Source organism: Drosophila mauritiana, unplaced genomic scaffold, assembly GCF_004382145.1.
Source record: "Drosophila mauritiana strain mau12 unplaced genomic scaffold, ASM438214v1 U_228, whole genome shotgun sequence".
In the NCBI taxonomy this organism is placed as follows: Eukaryota; Metazoa; Arthropoda; class Insecta; order Diptera; family Drosophilidae; genus Drosophila; species Drosophila mauritiana.
Window position 1 is genome coordinate 48,465 of NW_022881361.1, and position 20,988 is coordinate 69,452.

Here is a 20,988-nt window from a genome sequence, read left to right on the forward strand (position 1 = left end):
TTGACACTAACTGGAACCTTGATTAAGGATTTAGATTCCTCCTTAATTTCGTAAACCTCCTAAGAACGATTAGGCTCTACCCTCAAGGGCAAGAAATAACAAGAAAATTTAAATATCGCATACAAATTTTGAAAAACTTGAAAAATTCCTTGATCCAAACTTGGGGGGCTGGTAAAATTGTTTAAAATGTACCAAGGCTTCCTTGTAAAACTGTACTAATAGAAATAGGCTTTTCCAAAGTGATCCTTGCACTATCTGGTACACATTGGGGGTGATAAAAGAGCCTTGAGCTCCCGTATCCACCAGGAATTTTAAGTTGTTATTATTTTGGAATGATAAAATTATGTAGGGCAAGTTAGCGTCCAACTGAAATTTACTCAAGAATCCTGTTTGGTTTTCGAGGCTTCTGACCGAAAATTTCCTTCCTCTTCGAAATTATGCGTTGATTCATTATCGTTTGTCATGCTGTTTGTCTCGATGTTAAACAATCTTTGTCCGTTTGTAATTGGCCTGTTCGTATTAGTGTTTTTCTTCGCCGCAGCGTTTGATGTACTAGGCGTATCATCGTTTGGCAGGATGGCCTGATATCTAGAGTTTCTGTTATTGTTCTCGTACGTATTACGATTGAAGCGATTATTGTCCCTGTTCTGGTATTGGTAACGCTCCCTACTCTGGTACTGATTATAGGCCCTGTTTTGGAACTGATCTCTGTCCCTATTTTGGTACTGATTATAATTTGGGCGAAAACGATCGTTCTGCCTGATTGGTTGCCTTTGTTGGTTGTACGTCGAACCTTCAGCAAAATACAAATTCCTTTCTTTGATGGCTATGTCATAAGCTGTTCATTGACGTTGGTAATATCACTGACGAAGGCTTTACAATGCCAAAACTTTGTCGGAGGAAACTCCTGCCTCAAGGCATGTTGAATACGCGCCAGGGTAGGGAAATCACAGTGAATCGCGTTCACGACATTGGCGTTGACAATTTCTTTAACGGATTCTACAAGCGAGTCGTTGTCATTAAAGTTAATGATATGGCGAGTTCTATTTCCGAAGATTATGAAGTCTCGCTGAAGCGGTTGGTTTGCTTCTCCAAAATGATTTCTTCCAATACCACCTATACCACTGCCTGAAGCATCGGTGGTTAGGTCAAATGGTAATTTGAAATCGGGGTACGTCAAAATGACATCTTCTGATGCTAGGATGTTACGCAGGTGATCAAACGCATTGCGCTGGGTTTCATCAAATGTAACAGAAACTTTTTTCGACATGTTTTTACTCACTGTACCGTTTTCCCCTTTGAGAATATGAGTGAGAGGCCTGGCAATGGAGGCAAAATTCTTCACAAAGCTTCTGTAATAGCTCGCCAGGCCGAGGAAAGACCTAAGGCTAAACAGATTTTTGGGTTCGGGGAACTCTTGTATTGCCCTGACTTTTTCAGGGTCTGTTTTCGTTCCCCCCTAGTGACTATGAAGCCTAAGAATTCTACGCTTTCTTTAAAGAATTTAGTCTTTTCTCGTGCCACCTTCATGTTGGCCTCGAGCAGTCGCTTAAGCACTATATCGATGTGCTTAACATGTTCACTATAATGACGTCATCGACATAGACGTAACATATCTTGCCTATTTCTTCCCTCAGCACATCATCGATGGCTCTTTGGAATATGCTACCTGCGTTTTTTAATCCGAAAGGTAATCGGCAAAACTCGTATTTCCCTCCGTTAACTGAGAAAGAGGTTTTTTCCCGGTCCTTCTCGGCCAAGTATATCTGGTGATACCCTGACCTTAAGTCTAGGGTAGTAAAGTATCTGGCTTTTCCCAAGTTCGCTAAAGTCATGGGAATGCTTGGCATAGGGTAGCGGTCAGCAATTGTTTGTTCATTTAGTTTCCTAAAGTCGATTACCAAGCGCTTATTTTTGATGCCGTTATCGTCAGTCCCTTTTTTGTCAACTACCCAAGCAGGGCTGTTGTATGGGGATCTGGAAGGCCTTATTATGTCATTGCTCAGCAGCTCCTTGATCTCGTTGTTAACAAAGTCTGCTGCCCCCATGGGATAGGGGTATAATCTGGAGTAGGGTTCGTCACTGTTAGTTCGAATAGTGGCGGTGACCGAGGTGTTGAAAGTTAGCACCTTTATTCTTTTCAGAATAACATTTTTAAATTCGGCTTTCACCGAATTTGGTACCATTATGTCATCAATTTTAGTGAAATTAACGTTTTCACAGTCAAAGAATTTGAGCTTTTCAGTGACGTTTGCGTATTTTATTACGCTGTCGCCTAAGTTCAATGCCACTCCTGCTCGCGATAGCGAGTCGAAGCCTATTATAGCATCGAACGTGCTCAGTGTGACCAACAGGAAAATTGGGGCGTCTAACCCAAAAATGCGCATTATGCACTTGTTCTTGACGTCACTGGAGCCGTGAATAGAGCTCACAGTAAAGGGGGTCTCGACCGGCATTACATTTCTTAGCTCCTTTACGGGCTTAAGGTAATTCTTTGCCGCCCCCGTGTCGATAAGTATTTTTAGTGTTCTACCAGCCAACTGTCGTTCGATAAACGGCAGTCGGGAGCGTTCCCTAAAAAATGTAGCAGATCTTTAAGTTCATCTGAGTCGTTACCTTCTTCAATGCTGGCGACTTCCGCTTCAGCTGTGACGGAATACCCTGACTCTTCCTGCTCGTGGGATTGAGTTATATTATTAACACGCTGGCGTCTTTGTCCCGAATAACGCTGAGATGAATTCCGTCTTTTGTTGTTGCTATTATTCTGAGGCTTTCCCCAATTTGTTTCCTGCCTAGATTTGGCTGTCGAAGGGTCGATCTCCAAAGGCTGTACTTTGTTATGGTCTACAATTTCGGGGTCCCCGCGCTTCTGCCAGGGGCTGTCCTCTTGGGGCTTGCTTTGGAATTACTTAGGAATAAAGTGTGGATTTTTATCCTCTCCTTTCCATTGCTTTCCCTGAAATTTATTAGTACGCCTGTTGCCATCGTGCACAAGAGCCTTGTCTTCGATGGCCTGTGCGTATGAATGCTATTTTTCAGCCTCCCGCGCAAGCGCTAACGCAGTCGTAAGGTCTTTTGGTTGTGCTGGTAGCACCAGTGCTTTGAGCGGTCTTTTCAGCCCAGCAATAAATGCGTGTAGGGCATCGTCCCTAACCTCCTTATTTAAGATAGTTGCCGTGTCCGCACTATGCGACATAACTATTTTGTTTGTGACGAGCGTGAGTTTCCTCTCGACTTCGTCATAGTATGCCATAAGATCGGCATCACGTTCTTGAACCATCTCGAGATTTTGACGTAATACTCATAGGGACGTTTTGTCCGCGTATGTGCGGTCCAGCCTAGCCAGAATTGCATCGAAATTTAGCACAGTATTATGTGACGTAAGGAGCGCTCGCGCGTTACCACAAATTTTGTTTTTAATAATTACCACTGCTTCATAGTGGGCCTCGCTGCCCTTGTATCTATTGAATACCTCGTACGCATCTGATGCGGCCTGCCTCCAAGACACGTATTCATCGTGGCTGCCGCTAAAGGTTGGGAGCGATTTCACAATATCTAACTTGACATCACACTTTATGCTGGGGTCCGGCGTTACCCTTTCATGGTGAAACAGTGGCCACACACAAAACCTGTCCTTCACCTCAGCCCCTTTCCTTATTAATTGGAACTGGGCTCATGCATTTTGTGCAATGGCAGATCCTTTTATGTTGGCTCAGCTAGTCAGACGCCCATGCTAACCTCGTTGGGTTTGGAGTCTTATTTTGGCAGCTAACTCGGTCAAGCTGGTCGGTAAGGTGAGACCAAATCACGTCGGCGTAGATTTTCTAACTTATTTTTTTGTTGATCGGACAAATGTCTGTACGGGGGCTAATATGATTAAGTGAGTCACATTTAATACGCACATCTCGAATTTTAAACAGGTGTGCCATTTTATAGTGTGTAATTTTAACGTTACCTCCAACTGTAACGGCTTGAAATGGTTTCTCGGTTGGAGCGGGGTTGCTAACTAAACTAGGTTTAATATAGTTTCTATTAGATCCTGTATCAATAAGTATTCTCAGAACTTTTGCTCTTACTTTCACCTCAAAATAAGGTAAGGAGGAGCTATTTACTCTAAAAAATGGAGGTCGGCGTATGGTTCTTGTCCTACATCGGTCCCGTAACAGTACTCGTATTGTTCTTGGTATTCGTCTAACGTTTGTCCGTATTGAGTCTGCTTGGCTGTACGCTAATTGTTCATATTTTTTTGTTCATTATCTGCGTTCTGGTCATTGCTACTAGGTGTAGTAGTGTCGTCATTCTGTTCGTTACTTTCTATATTGAAAGTACGTTGTCGTTTGTCACCCTGTGGAAAAGGGGGAATGGGGTTTCCTGGTCGTTTACCCATTTCCATGTTCGATGGTCTGTTCATATAGTTCAATTGTCTTGTGCGGGTGCTTGGATCACGTCCATAGGCCTACCTCAGGACGAGGTAGCGGCTTTGGTGCCGTGGGGCGATTCGGTATGAAAGTTGGGTTTGGTGTGAACGGCTGTCTTGCGTATAATTGTTGTGCGTATAGTTGTTGTACGTACGGTTGTTGTATTGCTGCTTGGTTGTTAAAGAATGTCATGTTGTGCATTGGTCTGCATGTTCTGAGTTGCTCGAGGAATTGAATTATTCAAGTATTGGGTTCTGGGCATTGGTATCGGTTTTTGTCTAATTAAGTTATTAGAATTTGCCATTAACGGTCACGGAAAATTGGAAAATTTAAAATGTATTAATTTAAAATTTAAAATGTATTAATTGTATGTATTGTATACAGGTTAGTACAAATAGATATCGTAAATGTTTGTTTGTTTTTAAATACACTTTTTCTTCGTGAAAGTGATTCAACAAAATTCCGAAATATTTTAGTTAAAAACAAATTTTTTATGTGTAAAACCTGGTTTCTTCTTTCTACTTTGGAGGTCTCGTGGAATCGCAAAGTTGAAATTGTTATATACCAGTATTTGTAGTCAGTTGGTTGTTTATAATTTTACGGTGTGTTATATATCACTTTGGTTATCACTCACTTTCATTTCTTATAACTGTATTTGTGTAATTTGTGTTCTTAATTTACTTGGAATTTTTGGTTAATTTGTATTGTTAATATTTTCTTTTTAAATTTTCGTTTTTCCTAAGACTATCTTACGAATAAGTTATTGTTGCCATCCTTCCCGATCGTCTGGATTTGTCCTGTTTGCTCTCTCTACTAAGGATCCAGGTGCGATAATTCTTTCGGAAGTTCCGTGGACGGGCCTTGCACGGCGTTGGTCCTTGTAGGCGATGAGTTGCCTTTGAGTTGCTTTTAGGGCCACCACAGTGGGTGGGAGTCTTCCCTTTTATTTAACGGAACACGGTTATTCGCGACTTACACTTTTTTGTTTTTCGTCACGACGCGAGCGTAGAGGCGTTTTGCTCTGTTATGTTATAAACCGGTCCCTGTTCGGGCGCCAGTTAATTTATAAGTTTATTAATTAAAATGTAGTGCTGGCGGCGACGGTGGCAGCGACGAATCAAAGTTTGACATCAGTTTGTCAGTTGTGCAGTCGGCTGTAATTGGTTAATTGCATTCTGCTGATGACTTCCTAATAAATTTGGCCATTTCCTGTTGTTGCCAATATTTCGTAAGAATTGCAGGTGCTCGTGTGAACTGTTTTGCAACTGCAGTTCAATGCTCTGATATTATGTTGGCGCTTGCAGGAAATAATGCAGACGCTGACCTAAGCTTTTCTTTATGAGATTTTGGTAAAGCGTTTGTTAACTTATATATATTTTATATTTATACTAATGGATAACTACTGCCTCTGTTAATTTAAGATTAATTATAAAATTTACTTATTGTCATAATTTTTAAGACAGATTGTAAATAAAAAGAGAGAGAGAAAAAAAAATAATAATAATAAATAGAGCAATTACAATAGTATTATGGTTATCCAGAACAAGTCTGCATTTTGGACTTCCACTTTATTTATAACATTTGCTGTTGAGTCAACAGTTTTAGTGTCTATCGGACCCATTTTGGGTATACAGTAGTTGCCGCTTGCATTGAAACCAACAGCGCAATATTTCTTTTTATAATATTATTTTTATTTCAGTTCTTAGGAGCAGGGAAGGTCCCGCTCCATTCGATTTTTATTTCTGTTTTTAGAAGCAGGGAAGGTTCCGCTCCATTCGAAGTCAAATCGTAATTGACTGCCAGATCTGCATACAAAGATTTCTTAGCCTAGGTCGGGATGCAGCGCTGCCGGCATAGCCTGCAGCTTAGCGATGCTTATCTATGCTTATTATCGATGCTTATCTACGTTACAAATATATATATGCAGGTGGAGCTTTGTATTACACATACACTAGGGCTTGACTGTATATGTACACATTGTAACGGAGTGCTACAATGTGCTTTTAAGTTATTATTATACAGTACAGTAATTAACCGATATGTGTGCAAATTAAAATTGTTACTCTTTATTTATTTAAAAAAATAAATTTTATTTTTATTATTTAACATTTATTTGGTGATAAACTTTTTCACTTATACTATTACGAGACACTTGGTAACTTATGTTAACTTCGAGCTGTTGACGATCTCGTCCCGATTCAGACTCCCGATTCAGACTCCCGATTCAGACTGATCTTCAAATTCTAAGTCCTAATCCAATCAACCTCGGCCAGAAGCTTTTCTTTCGGAAAATTACCGAACTTTCGATAAAAGCTTTATGCTGGAAATTTTCCACTGCATTGTGAAATTCAATTATGCTGATCGATGCAATTTTTGATTGATACGCAATAAGTCGGCCGTGGCTTGGTCTCCAAGCGGAAGCTGTGTTTACGTTAAGTTGGGTTGCTTATGTTAGCGGGTAGCTGAGTGCTGGCAAAGGCAATGACAAAAACAAAGACAAGGGCAATTCCGACGAGATTGAGAATTGGAATTTGTTTATAAATTGTGGAAGGGAGCTATGTTCATGGGTTGGATAACTCTCCCCCCTCTAAAATGACGCGTCCCGCTTCATTATTAATTTCGTTTAAACGTTCATTTAATTCTGTTAAAAATTCTACATCATTATTTGGTTTTTCTGGTTCTGGCCGTTTTTGTTTGGTTACAAATATATAATATCTGATTTTTATTATTAATATAGTAATGAAATACAAAATGATTAAAATTAATAATATAAATGAAATTGAAATTTTCCAATTGTAAATTTCAATAAATGGGTTTAAAATATTAATGTTGTCAAGAGAAAGTTCTGAATTGTTTGATTTTATATATTCTGATATTTCTAAGTTTTTAAAGTGGTTGGTAGTTATGTACTCAAGTATTTTGTTTTCTGAATTGGTGTATGAAATATTATTTATTGTAGTTGTGCTGTTAAATGTTATTAAATATGACCCATTTAAATGAGAATCGTTCACAATATTATTTCCATTTATTAGAATGGCACCTTCTTGAATGATATCTATATTCTTATTCTTTTCTAGAATTTTAGTGCAAATTGATTTTTCTCCATTTAGTAAGCGGGTAAAACAAGTCTTATCTTTACTTTTAATACAATAGTTGTTCAAAAGTTCGTTCTTAAAATTAGATATTTCATAAAAGGTATTTTCGCATTTTGCGACCTGATTACTTATAAGTAATTTTCCATCATTATGTGAAATGGATCTGGCATAGTAAATTTCGCATCTGTTTGTTATAACGGGGTATTTTATATAAATTATTAAGAGTTCTTTATGCAATACAATTTTGAATATGGCGATGTCCATTAAGTCTGCAATAAGTACAGGCTGTTGTTCGTGATCTAATATTTCTTTGATGTCTTCATTGTTTAAAATTTTTGTGTTGAATAAATCAATTTTGGCCAGTGTGATAGTATCAATAATGTTTTGTAAGTCAAATGTTAATAAACGTAGGCGATGTTTTCTTAATGGCAATTCTTGATCGATAAAAATGTTTTTAAAATGATCGGAAAGTGATTTTATCTCTTTAAACAATTTGGAATTAATAATAAATTGTTGGTTATTGTTTTCAATTAAATCATTTATTTTATTCTGTATTTTAATGAAATCATCGTGATCCGGAGTTCCAGCTAACCATTTCCAAACAGTGCCTAACTCATTTATTCCCCTTTTTGATCTAGTTGGTATCAGTTGTGACAAAATTAATTCTATTATCTGTATCTCGTAAGTAATTTCCCATTGTGTCCGTGTATTTTTATCTTTTCTTACATATCCTGATTCTAGATTGATTATTTCTTTATAAAAACTTAAGTTAGTTACGTGGTATAAGTCAGCATATGAGTCATAGGTAAGGACATCCTTTTTGTCTTTGAACAGGAAAAATTCGTGATTGGAGTAATCAATTATTTCTGAAGTGGTTATCATTACGAATGTTATTAAAAGTAATACGAAATGCATTTTCTGTAATTTAATAAAAAAATATGGTATTTGTTAAAACTCAATGTTGTCCTTGTGAATAGTCCTGTTTCTACTATTTATTATAACTTTGTTAGGTAAGTTTTCCTTAACAACCTGTTTTTTATATCTAGTTTTTAGCTTATTTCTTTCGCCGTGTTTTTTCTCATAAACAACTTGACCTACGTGATATTCTTTTTCTCTGCGACCTTCATTGTGTGTTACTAACATTTTTTCTTGTGTGTTCTTTAGAATTCTTGAAATGTTTTCGTGATTAATTTTATTATATAGAATATCAAAGGGTTTTTGGTTTGTTGTAGAATGAATGCTTTGATTGAATTCTTTTGCGGCTCTAATAATTATTTCAGAATAGTCAGTGAGATTAAATTCTTCTTTTATACAACGAGCTAATTCTGTTAATGTTGAATGTGCTCTTTCTACTTGTCCGTTCGAGGTACTGTGTCTGGGGTCGGCGAAATGTAGAGTTAAACCACATCTTTGTGCAAAGGATTTAAATTGAGCAGAGGTGAAGCTCGGTTCATTATCTGTCATAATTACTTTGGCGTGGGGAAAATGTTGGAGTAATTCCATTACTTTATTCTCGATGTTTAGTTTATTTTGAATTTCTTTTACAACCAGGAATTTTGAATATGCGTCAATACAGGTTAAGAAAATGAGACTTTGCGCGTAAAAAATGTCGATGTGTAAATTCTCTTCTTCTTTAGTTGGAATAGGAGCTTCCCCAATAGGGATTTTAATAGGATGCCGGTTGTATTTATTTTCGTTGCAAATTGTACAATTTTTTATGTATTCCTTTAATTTGATATATAAATTTGGCCAATAAAATAATCTATTAATTTGTTTATAATTTTCGTCTAATCCTCTGTGAGCACGACTATGTGTTTCTTCTATTATGATAGCCTTATCTTCGTTATTTTCCACGTCTTGTAGAAATATTTTAGTATAAAGAAATTTGTTGTTAAAGTTATTTTTTAATGGTAATTGAATATGATAAAGATCTTCTAAAGTGCAATGAATTCCTACCGTTATGTTTGGTTTTAGATATTCCCTTAATATTTCTATTAAGTTTTCTGGCGTATCATATTCAATTATATGTCTAGTCTTATCAAAAACATTCAATGACTCATGTATTGTATACCTCCCCTTTGTTAATAACAGTTGTTGTTGAAACTGATTTAACGGTTTTCGGGTCTCTTGTATTACATTTTCAAAACTACTTTCGGCAGAATGCTGTGTATTTTGATCTGAGTTTGATTGTTCTAAGTCGCTGTTAGTAATATTATTTATTTTTATTCGAGATAATGCGTCGGCTACGACATTAGTTGTTCCGGGTTTATATATTATTTTCGGGGTGAAACTTTCTATAAAGGAGTACCATCTTTTCATTTCTACGTTCGGGTTTTTATCTGAGATTGTGAAAGATAAAGATTGATGGTCTGTTTGTATTTCTATACCAATTACACCATATAAGTAATTCCTGAGATTTTTAAGAGCCCAAACTATTGCCAACAATTCTTTTTTATTTGTGGCATAAAGTTGTTCGGTTTTATTTAAAGTTTTGGATATGAAAGTAATTGGTTTATTATCCTGTGATAAAACTGCTCCGATAGCTACATCTGATGCGTCTGTTGTTAAAGTGAATTTTTTGTTATAATCTGGTTGAACTAATTCCACTTGTGCTATTAAATTATCTTTAAGTTCTTTAAAAGCTTTAACAGCTGGGTCGTCTAAATGTATTGTAATTTTTGTAGACATTCTTCTAGAAATTTTTCCATTATCTCCTCCTAGGTATTTGGTTAAAGGTTTTGCAATTTTTGCATAATTTCGGACAAATTTACGGTAATAGCCGGTGAGGCCTAGAAAACTTCGAAGTTCTCTAATGTTTTGTGGAATCGGATACTTCATAATTGTGGAGATTTTCTCAGGATCTGTTTTAATTACATTGTGAGATACTATATAACCTAGAAATGCTGTTTCTAATTTAAAGAATTTTGATTTTTCTAGAGAAATTTTCATATTAGCTTGTTGTAATATATTTATTATTTGAATTAAATCTGTGTAATGTTGTTCAATTGTATTAGAAAAGATTATTATATCATCCATATAAACATGACAAGTTTTTCCGACTTGTTCTCTCAATATGTCATCCATTGCTCTTTGAAATATTCTAGGGGCGTTTGTTAACCCAAATGGCATACGTAAGAATTCAAATTTTCCGTTATTTATAGAGAATGCTGTTTTTTCAATATCTGAATTTTTCATTAAAATTTGGTGGAATCCTGATTCCAGATCAATGCATTGATCCAGCTCCTTGGTGGCTCTGTTGAGAGCTGTTTTGAGAGACAGTTAATGAGACAGAGAGATATATATGCAGGTAGGAGCTTTGTATTACGCATACACTAGGGCTTGACTGTATATGTACACATTGCAACGGAGTGCTACAATGTGCTTTTAAGTTATGATTATACAGTACAGTAATTAACCGATATGTGTGCATACTACAATACTACTTTTACAGTTTGGTAGAAAATCTTCTTTATTTTTATATATGTTTTTAGTTTTCTTATTCCATTTGTCTCTATATACATTTATATTGGGAATTATTTCTTTCTTTCTTTCTTTTTCTATTTTGTCAATGTTAGTCAAAAAAAAAATTTTCTTTTACATTATTGTCTGCCTGAATCTAGCTATGGCTTCACGGGACATATTGGGTTAACAGGGCATAGTAGTTTATGCTCCATTTTACAATGTGTCTTAAAATTTTTCTTATATATATATATATTTATATTTATTGTTAATTAGTTAATATTTTAGTGCTGCTGATGTTCATCTCCTGGTGTCAGCTGGGCGTCGCCGGGGGTGGCACGCTGATACTCCCTTGCTGCTGTCTATTTCTGGGCTGCTGATGATGTTGATGGCTGCTCACAAGTCCCCAGGCAGTGAGGACTCCAGACTCCTTCGCAGTCCGGGGGGCAGGACTTTTTAGCCTTCGTTAGTGCTGGTGCTGGTGCTGGACATGCCTTTGGTTTTGGAACTTCATTAATTATTGTTATATTTTTAGTATTTTCTGAGTAAGTTTTCTCGAGTTTTTGGGTCTTCAATTCTTCCTGATATTGAAGCAAGTGGTCTAGCTCTGCATGTAGCCTTAGAGCTTTCGACCAAACCGGTGGCGTTTGCTGACCGTATATTAGCCACCTTACGTGGGCTATACGTTTGTTCAGCTTGGTATTTAGACCGCCACGGTGTTTTCCCATAACTCAATACAACTCTACTCACTCAGATATTTCCTTAGTTTTGGCAATTGTAAGTTCCATGTAATGATTCCTCGGTCTTCTTCCTCAGCCTTCCAGTCCAGTTTTCCTCCAATATGTGTTTTTTATTTCGTTAATTTGTCCATCGTTGGACGACTGTCACGGTCGCCATGTAATGGGTCGTTCATTGATAACACAAGTCTTTTGGTTTTGATTGCAGCCGTCAGGCTGAATTAGGTTTTTATTTGATTTTTATTAAATTTTTGTTTGGCGGAAATGGTTCTGCCAGTTCAACGTCTTTACAGTGTCTGCGTTGTGAGTTTTGAATATATTTCGTCTTAGGCTAAGCCGCGTAGCTGCGCTGCCGGATACGCCAGCGGCGGAGCGGCTTTCTTATGTATATCTTATATATCTAGGCTTATCGAGAGAGCGATCTATGTACTTATGTATTATGCATTTGGTCGGCGTGGGAATGCTGACCATGCACTTACTATATACTTTGTAGCCTTCAAGTGTACGATCATGTTACATCCGCCTTGGGCCTTATTGGTTGCATAAACATAAACATAAACATAGAAACAAAGTGCTGCTATATGTTAGTATGCTATTATACTTAAATGTTCTTAATATTACATAGGCGCATACTACACCAATGGCACCGGAGTTGTTCACTTAATACTTGAAACGTATCAGCGGAATTTAATTTTTTTAGGAAAGCGCAAACTAATTATAAGGTATTTGCGGTATTTATTTTTAATCTTCGAAGAGCGTAAACTGGATGTAAATGTGGTTTCACTCAACCTTGACAATTGATGTATGCGTGTTGAGGTGTGTACTCATCTTAAAATCTGAGAAAAGATAAAGATTTTTTAGAAAATTCGAATAATAATTGTGGACAATATTTTTTTTATATTACTTTATGTTTAATGCTCGTTTATGTTTCATTTGTGACGAGTGAATTTAGTGAACAGTTGAACTGGGCGCGGTGGTCCGTATTCTTCCTTTTTGGCCTTGGCCTACTAATGGTACGGTTGCCACACAATCCTCTGGGCTGCTTTCTCGGGTGCCTCCACACCACTCAGCCTATCCAGCAGATTACCACACACTTTAATCAGAGGTTACTTGGTTAATATTTCATTTACTTTCATTTCATTTATTATACTCTGTACTGCGATATCGGTAACTCCTCCCCCCTGGAATGAAGTGACGGCCACATCGAAGGAATGGCCGAAACGTAATTTAACGGAATTTCCACAGGGGTGATAATGGTGCTTCTTCTTTCAACATCAGGGTCAATATTGTGCATATGGTATTCTCGTTTGACCGCGCGTTCACACTTCCGAGATCCTTCTGTTAACACTCCGACACTCGGCCTCCTTCCGCACGCGATCTCTCAGATGATTTTTGGATATTTGGTACGCCGTTTAAACAAATCATAAAATCGGGAGAAAGCAAATTTTTGTGGTATCAAATATCGCATAAATCACACTGGTTGCAAAATGAAAGGAATATAGTGATCGAAGTCACCGTGTAAGGTGACTTCACCCATCCAGTGAACTTGTACATCAAGCAGCCCGAGACTTTGCAATCGTATTCTGAAACTTCAGTTTCAGATGAGCCCATAACGTTCATAACATTCATAACGTTAGCGTACATATGTTGTGTTGAATCGGCTCCGAAAATGGTAAGTCGAATCGCCCATAACGACTTCATTATAGTCTCCCGTCAATTGCTGATCAATCGAGCCGACACGGATAAGGATAAACGGAGTGCCAAGGTGCTCATTATCTACAGCACTGGAAAGCAGCACATCGTCACCTTCAAGCTGCCCATCCATGCGTTTACAGTGCAAAAGCTGTTTCTCAAGATGAACCTTCATATGGAGGATAACATCACGATTGATTGCATGGAGAATGCCGGTGGTATTATCCATTTGGTGGTCTCTGTGGGATTCGCCATCGGTGATACCATTGCCGATAAGATTGCCAAGGCGGAGGAGTTCTACAAGAAGGTGCATCAGTCCAGGGCGTCCGCTGATGCCGCTCCTCGCAACGCGGTGCCCGTTGAAGAGCCACCATCTCTTCCGGTTGTCAAGCCATCGGTGGTCTCGGTGGGCTTCGCCATCGGTGATACCATTGCCGATACGATTGCCCATGCGGAGGAGTTCAACAAGAAGGTGCATCAGTCAAAGGCGTCCGCTGGTGCCGCTCTTCCCAACGCGGTGCCCGTTGAAGTGCCACCATCTCGTGCGGTTGTCAAGCCATCGGAGACTTCGGTGGCCAACATTGGTTGCCAGCCATCTGCAACCAAAGGCAAGAAGCACAAGAAAAGACATCGCGCTCCGGGAGACACCAATGCTGACAAAGCGATATCGTCGGCGAATCAAGTCGCCAATACTCCCAAGACCAAGAAACAGAAGAAGTGTCATTCTGCAGAGGACAGCAATGGTTATCAAGTTGCTGGTGCTCAAGACAACCCAGGTTCATCTGGCAATAAACAGGGAAATCAAACCCCCACGGGTAACAACTCAAATTCTCCAAAGAAGAGCAATGGTCTCCAGGGCGTGCAACCAGCTGGAGACGCTCTCGCAAGCTCCCAGTCAATCCAGTCGAAGGACCAAGTCGCACATGCCACTGTTAGCAAGAAATCGGAAGAGACAGCTGGTGGATCTCAATCGCGGGTGCAACCGAATGTTGCATCCATACCGGCGCCAGCCGAGAAAGCAACTAGTGACACCATACCCACACCTGCAGAACGCGCAGAGAAGAGTCGCCTGCGCCGGAACAGCAACTGGATAATAAGCAGGGACTTTGACGATGAAGTCATTGTGCTGTTGAGCAGCGAGGATGAGGAGACCACCGCCGCCGCCAATGGCCAAACAGAGGGAAGACTCTCCGTCGACGAGAATCCAACGCTTTTCACATATCCGCCCACCGGAACCGGTGGCCTGAGCATCACCATTAAGGACTATATGTGTCTCAAGGAAGGCTCATTTCTGAACGACATAATCATTGATTTTTATCTGCGCTGGCTAAAGAATAACATCATACCAGAGGGTCAGCGGGATAGGACGCACATCTTTAGCACATTTTTCCACATGAGATTGACCACAGAGACGAGTCCCAACAACACGAAGGAGCCGGTGGCCAAGAGGCGTCACGAAAGGGTAAAGAAGTGGACACGAACCGTGAATATATTCGAGAAGGATTTCATCATAATACCATTTAACGAGAAGTCCCATTGGATACTGGCCATCATATGTTTTCCAAACCTGAAGACCTCCGTGGTTAACCATGATGTACAGACACCCGGCGAAGACATTCCAATCAAACAGCCATTGATTCTCATCTTCGATTCGTTGAAGGGCAACTCACGCGATCGAGATATTGCCATATTGCATGATTACCTCAACTTCGAGTACAAGGCAAAGTATCCGAAAGAGCGGGCGCGCATCTTCAACGGGGATAATATGCCAGGTCTCATTGTGGAGGTGCCGCAGCAGGAGAATCTCACCGATTGCGGCCTCTATCTGCTGCAGTATGCGGAGCAATTCTTCAGAAAACCCATCGTTAACTATAAGCTGCCCATTAGGGAGCTGATCGATTGGTTTGACCTGCTCACAGTAACCAAGAAGCGCGAGGATATCGCCAATCTCATCCAGAAGCTGATGAATGAAGGCAATCAGCAGGGCATAACTTTGCCCGTCATAAAGTTTCCCACACTGAATGGCATAATGGTGATGGATGTGGATGACGATAAGGAATGGGACACGGAGGAAGAGAATCAAACTATAAACCAATATAGTTTTGAAACCAGAACACCGCCGAAAAGAAGGCATACACTCCAGTAAACCACTTCTGAAGTGGCTGCTTCGGAAAATTATATTTTCACACAGAAGAACTGAAGACGACGACAACGCAATGCACACACGTTTGGAATACTAGGAGGAGCAAGTTACACGGAGGTGGGCTCACCAGAATTATAGGTTTTTTCCCCCAAAAGCAAGAAAACTTTCATACACACACACACACAAGTCACCAAAAAGAGCAGTGCGGCCAAAAAGACGATAAAGAGGCTACCTACCAGAGAGAGAGAAAGAGAGACACAGATCAGGATCACAGGATGAGCAGGATAAGCAGCATGAGCAGGATAAGCAGCATGAGCAGGATAAGCAGGAGCTGGATGCCAGGAGGTGGAGAATGGCCAGACATCAAGAAAAATTCTAAATTTAGAGTCACCAAATTAATAGAAAATATTTTTTTTTGTAAATAGCAAAGTAAACGGTCCATAGGACCAATAAAAATAAGTCACGCAATAAGCATAGCTTTATAGATTGCCAAAAATGAATTCTACTATACTATATGGTACTTAAGCGCGGTTATCAGCTATTTGGAAAATCAGCATTATACTCGACTCTACGCCCACACACATACACAGATACACGCACACGTACACACATGGATCTCTTTGCATTGGTGTTGGGGTTCGGCGATAAGAAAATCGAGCCATTAAGTCGCGCCGGCGATTCTATAGACGCTCAGTTGCTTTGGAGCGATTCTTTGATGCAGACGAACGTCGGAGTTTGCGGATTGTAATAAAAGAGCAAGCACAGAGAGAGAGAGACAGTTAATTTTTTTTTTTTTTTTTTTTTTTGGATGTATTAATTTAAAACTGTCCTTCGCGGACAATCATTAAATTTGATGACTAAACTTAACGGTAGAGAATTAATTGATTACATAAATTGTTGCGAAACTATACAATAACTGTCGATATTGTATGTATGATGTATATAATAATGTATGTATATAATTTAATTTAATTTGCGTGTCTAATCCCAGAGAGGTCCAAAGGGTGTGATCGGTGCAGCTCTGGTGCGTTGACTGGTGTCCAGCAGGTCTTGTGCCAGGTTGTTTGGGTGGTCTTGAAGCCTCTGCATGTACTGCCTGCTGCTTTTCTTAATCTCATCCTTCACCCAGGGGAAGCTGAGGACCTCGTGTATAGTGGCATTATCGTGGAAAGGGTGAGCGTTTGTGACTGTGCGGAGCGTTTTGTTTTCGAATGTCTGGATAATGTTGATGTTACTTTTCGATGCAGTGCCCCACAGTTGAATGCCATACGTCCAGATTGGCCTTATGATCGCTTTGTAGATAAGGAGCTTAGTGGAAGTCGGTAGCTTAGATTGTCTGCCCATCAGCCAGTAGAATTCACGGACTCGGTTCTCCGCCTGTTTCCGCTTCTTTAGCAGGTGTGGTCTCCATGTAAGTCTCCTGTCCAGTGTAAAGCCAAGATAATTTGGATTGGCTACCTCTGGGATTGGGAACCCGTTGAAACTGACTGGTGGGCAAGTGCCGCGCCTAGTTGCGAAGGTGGTAGCGGTTGACTTGTCGCTGTTTACCGATATATTCCATCTCGTGTGCCACGTGTTCAGTAGATCTAGTTGCTCCTGCATAGTCTGGGAGGCCTCTGCTGGGGTATCTGCTGTTGTTAGGAACCCAGTATCATCGGCGTAAGTGGCTGCCATAATGTACTGGCTCGGTATCACCGGCAGGTCAGCCGTATACGCGTTGTAGAGGAACGGACCGAGAACACTTCCTTGGGGAACTCCTGCACGGGCTTCTTTGACGTCTGAGCGCGCTTCTCCACACCTGACGGCGAATCTTCTGCCCTCCAGGAACGATTTTAAGAACTTGAAATATGGCTGGGGCAGGCCGTTTTTGAGCTTTAGGAGGAGACCGGGGTGCCAAACACGATCAAAGGCTTGCTTAATGTCCAGCATTACTGCTAGGCAGTATTTCTTATTCTCAAAGGCGTCCAGGATATATTGCGCTACTCGGTGGCCTTGCTCTGGTGTCCCGTGGCGGCGCCTAAAGCCAAACTGGTGATCAGGGATCAGACCAGCCTCCTCAATCACCGGCAATACTCTGGACAAAAATACTCTTTCGAGTATCTTGGAGAGTACTGGTAGTAAGCTGATCGGGCGGTAGGAGGCGGGATTGGCTTCATGTTTACCAGGCTTCAGGATCATAACTACTTCGGCGCGTTTCCATGATGAAGGGAAGTGCCCCAATTGCAAGCACTTATTTATTATGGTCGTGATTAGTGACTTGCTAATAGGGGGGAGGAGCTTTATAGCAATGGCATTGATGGCATCATCGCCTGGAGCCTTGTGGTTACCCATTGCCGCTATTAAATTGCTGATCTCCTCTTCCGTGGCCTGGGGTATCGACTCGGAGTCAGAGAGAGGTTCTGACAGGAGCCTGGCTGTTTCGGCTGCTTCATTTGGGGAACATCGATTGGCTGGTGTGAAGACTTCCTCCAAGTGCTCGGCGAATGCGTTGGCTCTTTCGGTCTCAGTTCTGCACCATGAGTTGTCTTGTCTTCTGATGGGCGGGATCCTCTTCAGTGGCCTCTTGATGCGCTTGGTAACATTCCACAGGTTGTGGTGGGGATCACCCGGCGCGAGATTACCAACAAAGCTGTCGAGGGCCTCCTTCCTTAGCCTGACCAGAGTTTCCTTCAGCTCCTTGGTGGCTCTGTTGAGAGCTGTTTTGAGAGACAGTTAATGAGACAGAGAGATATATATGCAGGTGGGAGCTTTGTATTACACATACACTAGGGCTTGACTGTATAAGTACACATTGTAACGGAGTGCTACAATGTGCTTTTAAGTTATGATTATACAGTACAGTAATTAACCGATATGTGTGCATACTACAATACTACTTTTACAGTTTGGTAGAAAATCTTCTTTATTTTTATATATGTTTTTAGTTTTCTTATTCCATTTGTCTCTATATACATTTATATTGGGAATTATTTCTTTCTTTCTTTCTTTTTCTATTTTGTCAATGTTAGTCAAAAAAAAAAATTTTTCTTTTACATTATTGTCTGCCTGAATCTAGCTATGGCTTCACGGGACATATTGGGTTAACAGGGCATAGTAGTTTATGCTCCATTTTACAATGTGTCTTAAAATTTTTCTTATATATATATTTATTTATTTATTATGATAGATAGAATAGTTTACAAAACTAGACTAACTTAGATAGTATAGCATTAGCTACGGGGCTTACAGCTATATTTATTTACAATGTTATTATATCTTAATTTAGTTAATATCTAATTTGGTAACTAAAAGCTGGCTTGTTATGTACAAATGTCTGTTTTGTTTTTAGATTTTGTGGTATAATTTGGTTTTTTTGAGGAAAAGTATCAGTTTTTGTATGTTATCTCGATTGGGTTTGCTAAGAAGGTCTAGAGGGTTGGTGTTGTTAAATATATCTTGCTTGGCTTGTAGGAGGGATGGGCATGAGTTTAATATGTGGTTTAAAGAAATGTCACCTTGGCAAAACGGACAAGTTGGTATTGAATTGGGATTTAGGTAGTGTTGGTGGGATATGTTTGTGTGTCCTAGTCGAAGTCGTATTATTTTTATTTGGTCGAGTCTGGTCCAATTTGGGTGGGATTGTTTAAGGTAATCGCATGTGTGTGAGGTGTTCGTGTTAATAGATTGGTACCATGGACTGCAGTTTATTATGTGTTCTTTCTGTTTTGTCGCAAGGTCGGCTTTAAGGTGTTTTTTATATCTGTGGTATTTATGTTTGGGGTAAGAATTAGTGGCATACTGCTTGCTGATTTTGCAGCTTGATCGGCTAGTTCATTTCCTTTTATTCCTGAATGGCCAGGAATCCACATTATTTTAATTTTAGGTGCGTGTTGCGTTATTAGCGATCGTATTCTGCTTGGGTAAAAGTTGTTATTATTTGTGTTTTGAATTGAATCTATTGCTGATAGGGAGTCGGAACAGATAATAAATTTGCCTCTTCGGTTTTTAGTAAGTTCTATGGCTTCTAGGATTGCGATTGTTTCGGAGGTGAGGACGGATGAATATGGGGGCAGTATGCCGTATTTCAAGACGTCTGTCTCCGTTGTAATGGCGAATGATATTGTGTAATTAATTTTTGAACCGTCCGTGAATATGAAATTATGTGTTTTGAGGTTATTCTTTGTGTGTTCGTATAATTTTCTGTATTGGTCTGGAGATGTTTGTTCTTTCTTATGGATTCTAAGTGACGTGTCTATTAGATTGGGGAGGGTCCATGATGGCCTGTGTTTATGGAGTTTTATTGGTTTGTAGGGTAGATTAAGTTCTAGGCTAAGCTTGATTGTTCGGTCTATTGTTGATGTTTTTTTCTTATTAGCTTTTTTAGGCTTCAAGAACTTATGTATTGGTGTGTTTTTGGAGAAGATTAGGTTTTGGGATAGTTTGGCTATTTGAAGGTCTCGTTTCATTTCTAAGGGGGGAGTATTCGATTCGTAAAGTAAGTTATTTATTGGGGTAGAACGATAGGCGCCGAGAGCTAGACGGATAGCGGAGTTAAACGGTGTTTTTATTTTGTTTAAATGCTTTTGGGAGCATGGCGTACAGAAACAAACCATACTCTAGTTTGGCTATAATTGTTGCTTTTACGACATTAAGTAGTGTATGCGTGTTGCAATTAAATTTAAGACTAGATAAGCATTTTATTATATTTAGCTTGTTGTGTAGTTTGGGTAGAAGTAAGTTTATGTGTGTGTTCCATTTGTATTTGTTGTTTAAGGTCATTCCTAGAATTTTTAAGGAAGTAACGGTAGGAATTTGGATGTTTTTGCAGCTTATCTTGCATGTGCAGTGACGTTTTCTGCATATGTGGAGGTGTTGACATTTGGATAGGGATAGCGATGCCCCTGAGTAGGAGCACCAATTTTCTATATCGTCGAGTAGATTGTCTAAGTTGAAATTTGTATTTGTGTTTTTGTTGAAATTTATTATAAGGAAGAAGTCGTCGGCATATGCATTGAATTTAATTTCTTTATGTAGGGATATGATGTTGGATAATTTATTGAATGCTATGAGGAAAAGTATTACGGATATGGGTGAACCTTGGGAATTCCGTTGAATAGGGGTAATGGGTTTGATGTATGCGGACTGACGCTGACAGTTATTTTTCTGTTGCTCATGAAGTTTTTAATGTATTTTATTATTTTGGGGCCCGTTTTCCATTCCTGCAATTGCTGGATTATGGAGTGCACACCTACTCGATCGAAGGCTCTTGAAAATCAAGAGTGACGAGGGAGGTGTACATTTTTGACTTCGTTATGAGATAGTCTACATAGAGTAGACGTCCGAAGTCGATTTGCCTTTTTTGAATCCGAATTGGTTGTCGTTAATTAGATTGTTATATGTCACTAGCCACCAGAGTCTTTCGCTATTATTTTGTCAAGTGTCTTTGCTATACAGCAGTTGAGAGA

At 39.5% G+C, this 20,988-nt stretch overlaps 1 protein-coding gene across 1 annotated transcript; it reads left to right on the forward strand.

Annotated features, from left to right (window-relative positions):
- The first annotated feature begins 13,317 nt into the window (after window positions 1–13,317).
- Window positions 13,318–15,547, forward strand: LOC117149476 (ubiquitin-like-specific protease 2). Its single transcript, XM_033316782.1, has 2 exons — window positions 13,318–13,807; window positions 13,958–15,547. Exons 1-2 carry the CDS (start codon window positions 13,379–13,381, stop codon window positions 15,545–15,547), a joined length of 2,019 nt encoding a protein of 672 aa, XP_033172673.1. The 5' UTR covers window positions 13,318–13,378.
- The last annotated feature ends 5,441 nt before the right edge of the window (window positions 15,548–20,988 follow it).

Coding starts and splice junctions, on each gene's coding strand:
- LOC117149476 (XM_033316782.1), top strand. CDS start 13,379: ATGGTAAGTCGAATCGCCCATAACGACTTCATTATAGTCTCCCGTCAA. Junction 13,808..13,957: donor TCAAGCCATCGGTGGTCTCG/GTGGGCTTCGCC, acceptor GCGGTTGTCAAG/CCATCGGAGACTTCGGTGGC.